This window comes from Acinonyx jubatus, chromosome A1 (assembly GCF_027475565.1).
Source record: "Acinonyx jubatus isolate Ajub_Pintada_27869175 chromosome A1, VMU_Ajub_asm_v1.0, whole genome shotgun sequence".
Classification (NCBI taxonomy): Eukaryota; Metazoa; Chordata; class Mammalia; order Carnivora; family Felidae; genus Acinonyx; species Acinonyx jubatus.
In genome coordinates, this window is record NC_069380.1 from 211161310 (window position 1) to 211177082 (window position 15773).

Here is a 15773-nt window from a genome sequence, read left to right on the forward strand (position 1 = left end):
CCCTCTGGCAACCACCAGGGTGTTCTCTGTACTAATTTCATTTGTTCGTTTTGGTTTTTTTTGTTTGTTTGTTTTGTTTTGGTTTTTTTAGATTCCATATAGAAGTGAGATCATATGGTATTTGCCTTTCTCTGAGTGATTTATTTCAGTTAGCATAATACCCTGAAGAGGGTGTTATTTTCCTGACAGGGGATGATCTCTTACTGGAGGTATTAAAAAAATAATTCATCAGTTTGAGTTCATACTTAAAGAAGATAGTTGCACTGTGTAGTCTTCATGACCCTTCTACCTTGAGTTTTTAGCATCAACTCCCTTGAGCTTTCTGCAATTTAAATGCCTGGAAAGTGATACCAGACATTGGTCACAATTTTGTTTCCCTATTAGCATGTTCTTTAATGCAGCACTTATCAGAACAACATGGAGGAAATGCCAATACTTCTGATCATGATGGCATATCTCTGGGAAGCCCTTGAGGGCAGAGAGTGTCTATCTTTTTTCTCTTCCACAACCCTAGTAAGCCTTGCACATGGAGGTGCTCAATATGTATTTATTGAATTGAAATGGAAAAAAGGACTTCCTCTTGATTGGAGTTCCTAATTGGGAGTATTGATCTTTACTTATAAGTTAATAATACAGGAGACTGATTTCTGCATTTTCAAGCAAATCCATTTTCATGTATTTTTAAACAATGCCATCTGAAAATACTTCAAAGAGTAAAATGATATAAACCATATGTCAGTCATTCTGTGGGCTGTGCCCATCCTCTAGGTTCTGATGAATAAGAATGACTCCTTTCTCTCAAGTTCTAGGGAAATATTATTAAGAAAAAGAGAAGGCTATGCCTTTTATGAAATTATTTCCAATAAGGCATCTTTAGCCAAATGAGAAGTGATTGAAACCAAAGTAAAAGTTCCATGTCCTCAGGTGACTTACCTGTATTGGTGGTTTTATAAAAGTCATCCTCAGATTATTAGATCATTAAGTATTAAACATGGAATGGCCCTTTGAGATCATCTGGCTGAGAAGTTCTTACCTGGAGGATAGTGATAGGCTTTTAGGGGTCTGTGAACCCATTAAAATTGCATACCTTTTTTTTACGTGTTTATGCACATAGGCATTTTTCTGGGGAAACAGTCATTTTCCTTAGATTCTCAAAAAAGTCTTGACCTTGACAAAGTTTCAGAATTTGTAAGTCCTAATCCATTCTCTTGGAATTAAAGGCAGGAGGCCCAGAAATTCTGATGACTTGCTGAGATTACCCTGCTGTATCCTGTTGAAGCCGGGCTACTCCTGAGTGAGGCTGAGAGGCCTTGTGCTGAGCATTTTTTTGTATTTGCTCATTTCTTCCTTTTAACCACCACCACCCCCCCCCCCCCCCCCCCGCGAAAAAAAAAAGTAGCTATACTGATTATTCCCATTCGGTAGGTGAGAAAACTGAGAGAGGGAGGTTAAATAACTCCCCTGTCAAGTCCCACAATTAATGAGTGACAGCAGGAATCAGACCGGGGAACTGTGATTCCTGAGACTACACCCTTCGTAACTATAGTCCACCACCCCTCATATGGGATTTGCAAAGATGCAATCTGGGATGGAAAATGGTTCTTGTTTGTTGTAAGTTAGATGAAGCATTTTTAGAAGTTTTTATAGAGTTAAACATATTGAAATTTTCTTTCCTAGCATGCAATGATGTTGCCTGTTTTGACCCATCATATCCGCTACCACCAATGCCTAATGCATCTGGACAAATTAATAGGATATACTTTCCAAGATCGTTGTCTGTTACAGGTAAGAATTACTCTCCTGTGCACTCATAATGACAAAATAGGGGTAATTCATCTTGCAGGTTACAAATGGAACATTGAGATTCTCCGTTCTGGGAGATAATGAGGACGTTTAGAAACATAGCTCTCCATTACTCTGGTCTCTGGTTGCCACTTTTAAACACTTTTTCTCACTTTTTTTTTTTTTTTTTTTTGACACTGTCTTTAAAGAAACAGGCTAAAATTTGCCTGTCAAACCTGAGTCCCTTCTTTCAGCCTTCCCTTCTCTATGGCTCTTCTTTTCAGGTGATGACTATCCTAGTTCTCCTTTGAAAGATGTGAATTTTTAGGTTTCTTTTCAGAAGAGGACTTGTACTAGAGCTCTGGTACAAGCTCTGACACTGGAAGAGAGAAGATGGAAAGATGAGGGCTTAAAATTTGACTGGATACATAGATCTCTTTCCTGTTTCATTTGAAATGGTATAAAGATGGCACTTCTAAGTTAAACTAAATTTATTTCATTGAAATTTTAGCTGGCCATGACTCATCCAAGTCATCACTTAAATTTTGGAATGAATCCTGATCATGCCAGGAATTCTTTATCTAACTGTGGAATTCGGCAGCCCAAGTATGGAGATAGAAAAGTTCATCACATGCACATGCGGAAAAAAGGTATGTTTGGATTCTACCATTGTATTTTGGCCTGTGTTCTCTATTGTAAACTAAATCCTCATGATATGACTGTTTTATACTCTCATTCCTTACTGCTTTATGACCCATATATAACAGCATTCACTTTGAGCATTATTATAAGCATGGATAAAATTTTTAGAAAAATTTGTTGCTCCCTTTCAAGTGCTTTAAGTAACTTTAGTTGATCACACTTGTAGACATGCAGATATTAAACCTTTTGAAATCAAATTGGGGTAAAATAGATAATTATCTATCTGTCATATCATGATCCTAGAATGCTTCTAACAGTATTTGTGTATTTTTTTAATAGGAATTAACACCTTAATAAATATTATGTCACGTCTTGGACAAGATGATCCAACTCCCTCAAGGTAAAGTAACTTTTCTTAGTAACAGCCTTATTGAGATATAATTCACATACCATATAATTCACCCATTTAAAGTATACAATTCAGTGGTTTTTAGAATGTTTACACAATGGTGCAACACTACTTAATTTTAGAATGTTTTCAGCACCCCGAAAAGAAACCCCTTACTTCCTGTTTCCCCTCAGCCTGCCCATCCCTAGGCAACCGTATTTTGCTTTCAGTCTGCTTCCAATCTCTATGGATTTGCCTATTCTGAACATTTCATGTAAATGGTATCATACAATGTGGTCCTTTGTGACTGGCCTCTTTTACTTAGCACAATGTTTTCAAGATTTATCCATGTTATAGTATGTGTTAGTGCTTTGTTTCATTTTATTGTCAAGTGATACTCCATGGTGTGGGTATGTCATGTTTTATTTATCGTTGATGGGTGTTTGGGTTGTTTCCACTTTTTGGCAATTATGATTGATATTGCTGTGAATATTTGTGTACAGGTTTTTGTGTGGATATATATTTTGATTTTCTTGGGTATATACCTAGGAGTGGAATTTCTGGGTCATATGGTAACTTTGTTTAACCTTTTAAGTAACTGCCAGACTGTTTTCCAAAGTGGCTACATTATTTTATATTCTCAGAAGCAGTATGTAATAGGTTCTGATTTCTTCACATCTTTCCCAACATTTGTGAATCTAGCCATCTTAGTAGGTAGGAAGTATTACCTCATTTGTGGTTTTGTTTGTATTTCCCTGATGGCTAATGATGTTGTGTATCTTTTCATGTGCTTAATTGGCCATTTGTATATCTTACCTAAGAGAACTATCTGTTAGGAATCTTTTCCTGTGTTTAATTGGGTTATTTTAAGTTACTGATTTAGAATCATTTTTAGATATTCCAGATATAAGTCTCATCAGATGCAAATTTGCAAAAATTTTTTCTCATTCTAAGGATTGTTTCTTCATTCTTTTGAAGATGTCCTTCAAAGAAAAGTTTTGATGAAGTCCAATTTTTCTGTTACTTCTTGTGTTGCTTATACTTTTGGTGTCATGTCTAAGAAGCGACTGCCTAATATGGAGTCACAGAGATTTACATCTTTTTTCCTTTAAGAGTTGTATAGTTTTTTTCTCTTACATTTAGATCTTTGGTCTATTTTAGAGTTAATTTTTGTGTGTGGTGTGGTGTAGGGGTCCAGCTGCAGTCTTTGATGTGGATATCCAGTTGTGCCAGCATCATTTGTTGAAAATGCTAATCTTTCTCCACTAAATTGTCTTGACACCCTTGTTGATAATTAATTGATGGTATATGTGAGGATTCTTTTTGGACTCTCAGTTCTATTCTGTTGATCTTTATGTCTGTCCTTATGCTGGTACCACACTGTCTTGATAACTAACTTTATAGTAAGTTTTGAAAATAAGAAATGCAAGATCTCCAACTTTTTTTTCCTCTTCTTCTTTCAAGTTTGTTTTGGCTATCCCAGACCCATTACATTTCCACGTGAAATTTTGGATTAGCTTATCAATTTTTGCAAAGAAGCCAGCTAGGATTTTGGTAGGGATTGTATTGAATCTGTGGATCAATTTGTGAATGATTACCATCTTAATATTAAGTTCTGACCCCTAAACGTTATATATCTTTACATTTATTTAAGTCATTTAAAAAAATTTTTATTTTGTAAAGTTTATTTATTTTGAGAGAGAGAGAGAGAGAGAGAGAAAATGAATGAATGGGGGAGGGGCAGAGAAAGAGAATCCCGTGCAGTGCAGAGTCCGATGTGGGGATTGAACTCACCAACTGTGAGATCATGACCAGAGCCAAAATCAAGAGTTGAATGCTTAACTGATTGAGCCACCCAAGCACCCCAAGTCATGTTTTTTTTTTTTTAAATACTAATATTATTGCGTTTTTATTTATTTATTTTTATAATATTTGTTTATTTATTTTGAGCGACACAGTGAGCGGGGGGAGGGACAGAGAGAGAGAAGAGAAAGAATCCCAGACAGGCTCCACGCTATCAGCGAGCGCGGAGCCTGACAAGGGGCTTGATCTCAACGAACCATGAGAGTACGACCTGAACTGAGATCAAGAGTTGGACATTTAACCCACAAGCCACCCAGGTGCCCCTAATTAAGTCATCTTTAATTAATTTAATTTACTTTATATTATAGTTTTAAGAGTACATTTTGTCTTTTGCTAAATTTATTCCTAAGTATTTTATTCTTTTTGATGCTATTATATATGGAATTGTTTTCTTAATTTCATTTTTGGATTGTTCATTGCCATTGTAGACAAATAGAATCAGTTTTTGTATATTGATGTTGTATCTTGCAACCTTGATGAGCTCCTTTGTTAGCTATAAAAGTTTTTTAGTGGATTGTGTAGTATTTTTTTGTGTATATGATCATATCACCTACAAATAGAGATGGTTTTAGTTTTTCCGTTCCACTTTGGATGCCTTTTATTTCATTCTTTAAACATAGTTGCCCTGGCTAGAGCTTCCAGTATAATGCTGAATAGAAGTGGTAAGAGTGGGTCCTTGTTTCTTCCTAAAATCTTTAGGTGAAAGCATTTTTTTACTGTTGAGTCTGATGTTAGCTGTGGGTTTTTCGCAGATGTCTTTTTTTTTTTTTTAATGTCTATTTATTTTTGAGAGAGACAGAGCATGAGTGGGGGAGGGGCAGAGAGAGAGGAAGACACAGAATCGGAAGCAGGCTCCAGGCTCCAAGCTGTCAGCACAGAGCCTGATGCAGGGCTTGAACTCATGAGCTGTGAGATCATGACCTGAGCCAGAGCCGGATGCTCAACGGACTGAGCCACCCAGGCGCCCCTGTAGATGTCTTTTAATCAGGCTGAGGAAATTTCTTTCTGTTCCTAGTTTGCTGAATGTTTTTATTATGAAAGTATGTAGAATTTTGTCAAATGTTCTTTTTGTTTTTTATTCATTTATTTTTTTGCTATTGAGATGATTTTTTTTTTTTTTCATTTATTCTATTCATGTGGTATATTGTGTTCATTGATGTTGAACCAACCTTGCTTTCCTGGGATATATCTCACTTGATTATGATGTATAATCCTTTTTATATGCTACAAATTTAGTCTACTAGTATTGTTGGGGATTTTTATGTCTATAGTCATAAGAGTTATTGGTCTGTAGTTTTCCTTTTCTGTGATGTTTTGTTTGGTTTTATTATTAGGATAATACTGGCCTTATATAATGGATTGGAAATTTTTATATGTTAATTCTCATTATTGTCTTTCTTGATTTTAAGAGATACTCTCATATATTAACATTCTTAATTTTGTGTGGCCTTAAGCCCCTGAAGAATCTGGAAAGGAAGTGGACTGGGTCTAAACTCATTAATAGCCCTGGAAAAGTAATGGAGGCAATTGCCTAATGGCTGAAGAGTCTCTGATGTTGCCCTCAGGAAGCTTATCTTTGTGTGTAAAACACAGTGGGTTATACTCTGAAAGCCAATAGAGATTGCTAGAGGGCAGATTTCTTTTTAAAATGGACTGTTGAGAAGTTAAATAGCCAGGCTTATCCCTCTTGGATCCAGACTTAAATGGATTAAAGGTGGGTAGAGCTGGGATAGAAGTGACAGGGTTGACTGTTGCTGCAGCTCATAACTGGCTTCCACAGCCAAGAGCATGGCCAGCCATAGCTAGCATAACTTCCTTTTCTACCTCTTTCTTCATCTGTCACTTTTCTTTTTAAATTGGCTTGCCTTGAGTTGGCTTTTGAAATTATCATAGACCATACTATCTTCCTCTTCAATCAAGAGGTGAAAAGAAAGGCAGGATGAAACTTTAAAATTTTCGTTTGAAGATGATCATACGCCTTACTATGGTATTCTGTGAGAGCCTAAGATCAGAAAAGAGCTGTCTAATTAAAAGAGCCCTTAATCACACCCTCAGGGACAGTGTGGCCATGGTTTCCTTTTACCCTGCTATATTGTGGAGTCTCCAGATGACCAGTTCTGTGTTTTAATAAGTGGAACCCTGAGTTCCCTGCGGCCCCATTGAAAAAGGCAAGGCTACACATTCCCTACACATGTACTTTACACTGATGAAAGCATGAGCTTAAATTATCTTTGTCTCATCTACCCCAACCATAGTTGTTGGTACGTAAATTGTCTCTTGATAGCGTTGTTCAGACCTCACGATTTGTTTTCTTTTTCTCCGTCACAAAGAACAGGGCTTTCTTTCCGTGGCAGAAGGAATGATATCTGAGAAACCGTGTTCATTTTGAACTCAACCATGTTGAAAATGAAAATGAAAAAAACAGATATGATGTGTCCTTTGCTGCTTGTGTCGAGAGTCTCCTGATTATTGCTTATTGCTGATGTGGGGTTGACCCCAGGTTTCTGTTCAGTAAGAGCCTCCTCGCTTCTTTGGTGGCAGCGTCTGCTACGGCTGGACTGTGGTTGTCCAGCGGTCTCCGCTGTGCATGGCTCTTCATACATGTTTAATCCAACAGACGTTTATCTAGTACCTTTTGAGTTTGAGGTAATTTGTAGGTATTTTGGAGGATTTAAAGGCAAGTGAGACAAAGCCCCCACTCACCAGAAGGTGTGACTACCTTGGGTGGGGTAAGAGTGCTATGAACATAAATAACTTAATGTAAAAGATAACTCTGCTAAGTGCTTCACTCAAGGTCAAAACAAAATATACATAGTCTGCTGTGGGGCTGAGGATAGCTCTGGTGGTTGTTAAGGGATTATAGGTCAGTTTTATATTATGCACTGGAATAATTGAGTTCACTTGAAATGATTTGCCCTCTCCTTTTATTTCTTAGTTTGCTATTTTAAAACGGGATGCAGTTGTCCCTGCTCCTTGGAAGTGTTTGTGTATCTTTAAAGTAAACCCTGTCGGGGCACCTGGGTGCTTCAGTCAGTTAAGTGTCTGACTCTTGATTTCAGCTCAGGTCATGATCTCACAGTTTGTGGGTTCGAGCCCTGTGTTAGGCTGTCAGTGCAGAGCCTGCTTGGGATCTCTCTCCCTCTCTCTGCTCCTTCCCTACTCATTTTCTCTCTCTCTCTTTCAAAACAAATAAACTAATTAAAAAAAAAAAACTATCAAATTGCAAGTGTCAGTGGTTGTATCTGCTCCCAAACAAGCTTGCTCAGAACCTCAAACTTGAGAAAGGAAAAAGAGAAGGAGTGAGGTACTAATGGAAATAGGAATGTGGAGGAGCAGGACAGGCAGAAGAGAAGGGTGAGAGGAGGGGCTCTTGATCGAATCCTTCTCCTGATCCTCCTGGAAACCACTCCTCCCACCCCTGTCTATCCTGCACTGCAGTTAGTGACCACATTCTGCCACTTCTGCCCTCATACTGCCTCTGCATTCAGTCCCCTGGCTATTTCTGGAGCCTCACTTCTAGTATTTTTTTATGTCTGTTTATTTATTTTGAGAGAAAGAGAGGGAGCGAGCGTGCACACAAGCAGGGGCAGGGGCAGAGAGAGAAGGGGAAGGGGGGGGGAGAGAGAGAGAGAGAGGGGGGGGGGGAATGAATGAGAATCCCAAGCAGGCTCTGCACTGTCAGCACAGAGCCCGATGTGGGTCTTGATCTCATGAGTCATGAGATCATGACCTGAGCTGAAATCAAGAGGTGGACACTTAACTGACTGAGCCACCCAGATGCCCGTCTCAATTCTAGTTTTTAGCTGTAACCTGCTTGAAAGCTTTTAATGAGATCTCATCACCTACTGGATAAGTCTGAACCTCCCCACCTGGCAATCCCAGCACCTGTGATCTGGCCCCAGTGTTCCAGGTACACCTTTCTTTTCCCTGTGGCTACCTACACACCAGTAAGACTGAGGTACTTTACTGTGCTATCTGGTGTACCCTTTCCCTTCCCCAAACGCCAGCAGTCATTGTACAGCTCCCCCTGGAATGCCCTGGAACTCTGTGTGATGGGCTTATTTTCTTTACTGTAAGCATTTTGAAGGTCTGTGGTCATACCCTTTTTCTTTGTTGGTTTGTTTTGTTTTTGTTTTGTTTTTGTTTGTTTTGTTTTGTTTTGTTTTGTTTTGTTTGCAATCAGTGCCTTGCATAGAGCAGAAGCTCAGTAAGTAAGTATTAAAGAAAGAATGCCATTCGTGATAATACTTTCCTCTCAGGTTATTTACTTGTTTACATTTCCCTAGAAATAGGGAAACTTGATGTTAAGGGTCATGGTCAGAGCCATCAGTAGAGGTTTAAATGGCAGGTTAGTATCTTATATAACCTGATTTGACACCAGCTAAGATTTACAAAAAGGCATGAAGACTTAAATAAAAATATGTCTGCCTATCAAAACTATAAAATAATTAACTCTTATGATGGCATCATCTCATGTGAATATGCCACCCTTAATTTTTGAAGTGTCCCTGTTTAACCACATAAATCTCAGTTGTATGATTATATTTAACTTCTGTAGATTGCAATGAAATGTTACCACAGAAAGGGTCTCTGAAAGATTAAACTTCAGGTGGCATTCAAGTAATCCATATATTATCAGTAAGACCTTTAGGAAAGAGGGGCGAGAAGACTGTTAATAGGAAAATAAGCTGCCATGGGGCCCTGGGTGGCTAAGTTGGTTGAGTGTCTGACTGGCTCAGGTCATGATCTCACGGTTTGATTCGTGAGCTCAACCCCCACGTTGGGCTCGCTGGTGTTCACGCAGAGCCTGCTTCAGATCCTCTATCCCTCTCTCCCGCTCTGTCCCTCCCGCTGTTTACGTTCTCTCAAAAATAAAAATGAGCTGCCTTGTTTTATTTTGTTTTTGATTTGTAGAGACAGGTATGGACTATTTATTAATGTCTCTGTGTTTAAAGAAGTGGTGGTAGTTAAAAAGTTTCAATCAATTATACCTAAGTATCTCGCATTAAAGACAGTAAAACATGCTTGAGTATATGTGAATTCTACTGAGTAGATTTGCTGTCTTAAATATTTCAAGTAAAATCCCAGAGATGCTTATCCTGGGATCCCTATGTCCAGTGAGTCTCAGATCTAGTAGCTCTCTGACCTCCCTACTCCCTAAGTGTCCAGACAGATGTAATGAATAGAATTCCTGAATTGCGTGGAAGGTTCAGCTGATCTCTAGCACCCCTTCTAGCTTCACTTTACCTGTCACTGGTTAAGGCCTGAAATGCAAAGGTGAGAAAATGTCCATACTGTCACTGTAGTAGTCACCCTTGGACTTGGCCCATCCCAAGATGGTTTTCCATGAAGTAAATGACACCTTACAGGAATTACTGTTACAGGGAGACCGTTATGTTTTATAAAGTGCTTTGAATTCCTCAGGCCAAATGTGCTGTATAAATGATATACTTAGTCTAGATTTCATAATGCCTTTGCTGATTCAGTTCTCAAAAACAAATGGAGTGTTTATTGCTCAGTAAACATCTCCTCTTGGAACTAGTTAGCATTTATAAAGAGGGTGATTAAAGAGTGTGGAAACAATAGAAGAAGGAACAAAAGCTTGGCCTCTGCAGTCAAGTGACTAGCAGCTCGATGTGTCCATTTTTTTCTAGATAAACCGTTGAATTAGGAATTGTCCGTTACAATAATGAACTGAAGTGGTATTTAATCCCCATTTTTGTTTGTGACTCACGGCCAGCATTTAGTTACAGTGTACACACAGAAAAGCATACGCTGGATATGGGCAAATTATTTAGTAGATGGCAGACTCACTATTGAATAAACCTGTTTGAAACTGTGACCTTGTATTTTTAACACATTAAATAATAATAGTCTAACTTTGTGGTTATTAAAATCCTAGACATAGTTCTTGTCCTGAAAGTTTATAAAACAAATTAAAGTAAAATTTATGCCAATATGACTTCATTCAAATAGTATATGACTCAAAGCAGCTATTATTCTTTGGCCAGATGTCTTATTTTTTTCCTAGATGTCTCACTGTTTAATAAAGCATAAGACAATCCAAATATGGTTTGTCTGCACCCCAGGTGTGGTTTCTTACTTTCCATGTTAAGCAGATTTTCTGTACAGTGCTTTGAACTATTGGCAAAAAAAATAGTCTCCACCACAGAAAATGCTATTCTCATTTTACTGACTTTTGGAAGAGAATAGGGTAATACTAATTTCTTTCTTTATAAAAACTCAACATTTCTTTTTGCTGTTCCCATCATCTCTCAGGAGAACAGTTTATTAGGTTTCATGAAATTAAGTTAGCAAGAGGTCTTAGGCCTAGTTACCATATTAACTAGGGCCTCTACTCCTTGATGCGCTAAGAACGATGACAGACACTTTTGGAGTTTTGGTTTATTTGGAAAACAAAATCACAGTATCAAGTAGCTTCTAAAACATACTTTTAAAATGTAATGTTTACTTATTCTTGGCTAATGGATTAGCAACAAAGTCTTCTAAAATCTAATACAAAGTAGGTAAGACTGAGGAAAATATGTTTGAGGGCTTTTTTCTTTTCCTTTTCTTTCTTTCTGTAAGCTATTAGATTATGAATTCTTCATCATAGCTATAAATTGTTTACTTTTTTCTCCTGCATTTTCCATTATTGACTATTAACTGCTTTCCAGAATGCCTTTTTCACATAAATAAAGGGCATATTGAAATGAAAGTTCAGAATCATATCTTTGTTGCTCATATCTTTCTAGTTTTCTCCTATTATGTTTATTTTTCCTTTAAAATTCTAAAATGTGGAGGAATGAAAAAAAATGTGGAGGCATGGTAGGGTGGAAGAATTAAATTATGAGATATGTGAGATAATATAAAATTGAACTCAAGTTACCAAGTAGATGATTTGGTAGCCAGGAGTCATTTAATTTATAAATAACTATCTTAAAAATTTTTCCACATGTATGGAAACTATAGGGTGATTTTAAATATGGGAAGGGAACTAGGGGTGCCTGGGTGGCTCAGTCAGTTAAGTGTGTGACTCTTGATTTTGGTTCAGGTCATGATCTCATGGTTGTGAGATCGAGCCCCGTGTTGGACTCCACACTGGACGTGGAGCCTGCTTAAGATCCTTTCTCCCTCCCTCCCTCTCCGCCCCCCCCCCCCCCCCCCGCCCCTCTCCCCTGCTCATGCTCAGGTACTTGCACTCCCACTCTCTCTCAAAAAATAAATAAACAGTAAATAAGGAAACTAAACTGGCATACATGAGGCAGTGAACAATAAAAGATAGTATATAATTTTGTTATAAATTGAGTGATAAACGCTTAAGTCACGTGGGGCTAGGGGTGCTCCTGGGAGCTCCAGTGATTCGGGCAGGCTCCCAGCTGACATTAAGAACAAGCAGGATTTGGGAGAGGTAACATGGAAGGGAGAAGCAGTGGTGTGTCTGGTCAACTTAGAGTCGTGAATTGCTGTTGAAAGTAGATGAAACGGGTGGTTACTGTGGGACTAGATAAAGAATTGCCTTGAAAACCAGGCAGGTTTGGACTTGATAGTCAGCTATTGAATTTTTGAAGAAGATGAGGGTCAGTATCAGAAGATGAGGAGAACCCTGGAGTTAGGGAGGTGAGATCCTGCCCAGGCCCAGGTCTGTCCCCTTCATTGCTCAGGTCCCAGGGATTTGGTGTGCTCTCCTTTCCCTGTCACTGTTGTCACCATCCTTCCTGGCTTCCTTCTGTTATAATCCTCCAGACCCATAGTTTCTGTGTCTGCCGCTAGCCTTGAAACAGGAACCCGGGTTCTTCCCATAAGAGGCTTCAAACACACGTTAGTTTGCAGCCTACTCTAATCAGAACCGGGTTTGTCTTTTCTGTTTCACAGAGATGCTCCCCCCCGCCCCCCACTCCAGTGGCCTTAACAGTGTCCTCAGCATCACATCCATGCTCTCTTTGCATCTTACCTGGATCCGTTTCTTTCTTGACGCTTGTTCTTGTTTGCTGAGGGATAACACTGGCCTCCTTTTCCGCCCACCTCCCCAACCAGTCCCCTCTCCTTTGCTGGTTTTTCTTCTGCTTGACCTCAAGTGTGGCCCTCCCCTGGGCTCAGTCCTGAGATCCTTTTTTGCTAGCTTAATTCTCTGTATAGGTAGTATCATCCAGTTCCATCGCCCAAAATCCTGTCTAAACATTGACCACTCCTAAAGATTTATTACCAGCTTTGTTCTTGCCCGTGAACAGTAGGATCATAGATACTGGATTTCTCCATTTGGATGTTTCATGGACATTTCAAAGTAAACATTCTTCAAATGCACCTCCTGCTTCTGCCCAAACCTGTTCCTTTTGGTCCTCCCCTCACAGTAAATGGCACCACCTTTCACCCAGCTATGGAAGCCAAAATCTAGGTATTGACCTTCATTCTTTTCTTTTCTCGCCTTCCCCACCATTTCCTCCCAGCTTGAGCCTCCATCATGTCTCACCAGACAGCCACAGTACTCCTCTCAGTGCTTGTCACCCTGCATGCTGTCTTCGCACAGCAGCCAGGGTGGCCTTTTAAAAACCTGAACCAGATCATGTCACATCTCTGCTCAGCCAAAGGTAGCGATCTGCTTTAGCACTGAGGGAAGGTGGCTGTGCTGGATTTTCTGAGAGGCAGACAGAGGTTTCCTATGGACTACCTTCCCGGTCATTTCAGCCTTACACTTGGATATGAGGAACTTAGCCTGGGAGATGTGCCTTCATCACTCAATGAAGGTGTAAATAAAGTGTGATATGCACTGAGGGGGGAGTATTAATTTAGATGAGAGCCCTCGGGCAAGCATTCACAGAGAAACAACATTTGGTAGGCCTTGAGAAATGAGTAGGCTCAGTGCACCGGAGCAATGGTGGAAAGCTTTAGGGCATATGCCCTTTTCAGAGAGTACCACACAGTTTGGGGGCAGGAGCCCAAAACATAGGTGGGAGAGGATAGCAGTGGATACTGGGACTTGAAAAAATAGTTTAGGCCTCTTTTGAAGGACTTTAGATGCTAAGTTAAATTTAGAGTTTGGGCAATGGGAAGCTGTTCTTAGAACATTGTACCAAATCTTTTTCAGTGCTCAGTTCTAACTCATTAGAGTGCATTCTCCTTTCTCTTACCCACCTTTTAGCAATGTGGAAAGATTCACAGTTGTTAGGGTGATAACTCCTCACTTTAAATCTGATTCCCAGGGGAAGGAAGCCCTCAGGTAGGAAGGCCTTAAGTACAGAGTATGATAGAATGCCCCCTCCCTTACCCAGTAGGTGTGCCATACTTCGACTAAGATGGTGGTCAGTGCTTTTGATTATGAAGAATAAGGTAGAGTGTTTCAATTACAAAAGGAGCTCTCATGTGTCTTTTCTTTGAGAAGAGAGGGAGGGAATGTAGATGTTTGCTATTTTAAGTGATTTTTTAAAATTTTCCTACAGGATTAATCACAATGAAAGGTTGGAGTTCCTAGGTGACGCTGTTGTTGAATTTCTGACCAGGTAAGGAGGGTTTTCTGCTGTCCCCTAATAATTACATTTTATAGGTAACATACTTACTCTGTTACCCTCTTTGTAATTATCTAAATAAGGGATTGAAACACAATGTATTTTGTCTCTTCCTTACAGCTTGAAAGCTATATGTCTGTGTCTCTTGCCCTGATAAATTGTACTCACTGACGCTGTAATGCACAAGATTATAAGATGAAAGGCTAGTGTCTTGGTCCTGTCAAGTTTATGTTCAAGTTGCTACAACCACAAGAGATCCAGCTTGTCTTGGTCTCGATGCTTCAGAGCTTATGTTCAATTTGTAGAGAAGGGGATGATATTTTAAAATGTCATTTCATTTTCTAGGATTTGTCTTTAATCCATTTCTCACTCTTTCTGATCTCAAGGGAAGTAATTTTAATGACGAGATTTTGGTATGCATATGTGTGTGCGTGCATGTGTGTATTTGTATGTATTTTCTCTCCAGAAGTGTGTTTGTGTCCTTAATTCAGGGGTAGGGGTAGGAAAGCCCACAGGGTCTCTCTTTTAAAGGGAGACAACATGTACCTCTCTGGGAACTATCTTGAGCTATTTGTATTCTTTCTGGGTCATTTCTTTTCCCAAAAAGGACATAATGAGACAGAGGGGGCTCTTCTCCAAGCCTGTTCTCACTGGACACAATAGGACTAAACAAGCTAGCTGCCCCAATCAACAGCAGATCCTAAAAACTGGGGTGAGATTTAGGAGCGCAGTTGCTGATGGTGCAACTGTCCATGTGGCCTTCTTCCAAATCTCCATGCTTTCCATCAACCCCTTTGGCTTTCCTTGGGGCCAGTCTTGGTTCTGTTCCTGTCCCTGTTGTATTTGTAAAGGATATGCCACCACTGCTGCCTGCTCGGAACTTCCAGGCTCGTCTTCAGAGGCTACTCATAACTCAGCCCCAGCAAAGGTATTTGTTTCCAGGCCTGGTATCTGAGTGTCACATAAATTTGCTCTTAGCAGTCCATGACCAACCGCTCAGGTCTTTGTTGTCATCAGATTTGTCAGAGAAGTCTTTTAACACAAGTAGATGTGAAAATAGGAGTGAATGGTGCTGTTTGGGTTTTAGTACATTCAGATATACTGTGCTTCCTATTTAACTTTCATAGACTTTTAATCAGACCCTTCAGTTTGGTTCAACACAGCTGATACCTGTTGTGCAGATATTGTGTGCCAGGCCTGTTTTTGTAACTTGGAGCTACAGACAGAAGGTTGTGATGCATATTTATTTATGTACCTTTTTTTTTTTTTTTTTGCAGTGTCCATTTGTACTACTTGTTTCCTAGTCTGGAAGAAGGAGGATTAGCAACTTACCGGACCGCCATTGTTCAGAATCAGCACCTTGCCATGTTAGCAAAGGTATGTCAAGCATCTGAAGCATTTGTGGTAAAGTCGGAAGTTTTCTTCTTCATTCCATGCATAATTTTGCATTTGGATAAGTAACTCTTTAGGGTATATTAAGAGTTTAATATTTTATAAACTGGGAAGGATTTTTTTTTGTTTGGGTTTTAAAGATTCAGTCTTATTAGTTCTGTTACCTTTGTGAGTTCACCAGCAACTAATGAACTCCATGGTGA

General features: G+C 39.3%; 1 protein-coding gene across 10 annotated transcripts in view; it reads left to right on the forward strand.

The window, feature by feature from the left end:
* Nucleotides 1-15773, forward strand: part of DROSHA (drosha ribonuclease III) — a 201774-nt gene that overhangs the window by 73725 nt on the left and 112276 nt on the right. For all 10 annotated transcript variants that reach the window (XM_053201821.1, XM_015077686.3, XM_053201826.1 and 7 more), the window contains 5 exons: nt 1678-1785; nt 2294-2432; nt 2764-2824; nt 14113-14172; nt 15456-15555. In XM_053201821.1, the coding sequence (XP_053057796.1) occupies nt 1678-1785; nt 2294-2432; nt 2764-2824; nt 14113-14172; nt 15456-15555 (468 nt within the window). The remainder of the gene's footprint in view (nt 1-1677; nt 1786-2293; nt 2433-2763; nt 2825-14112; nt 14173-15455; nt 15556-15773) is intronic.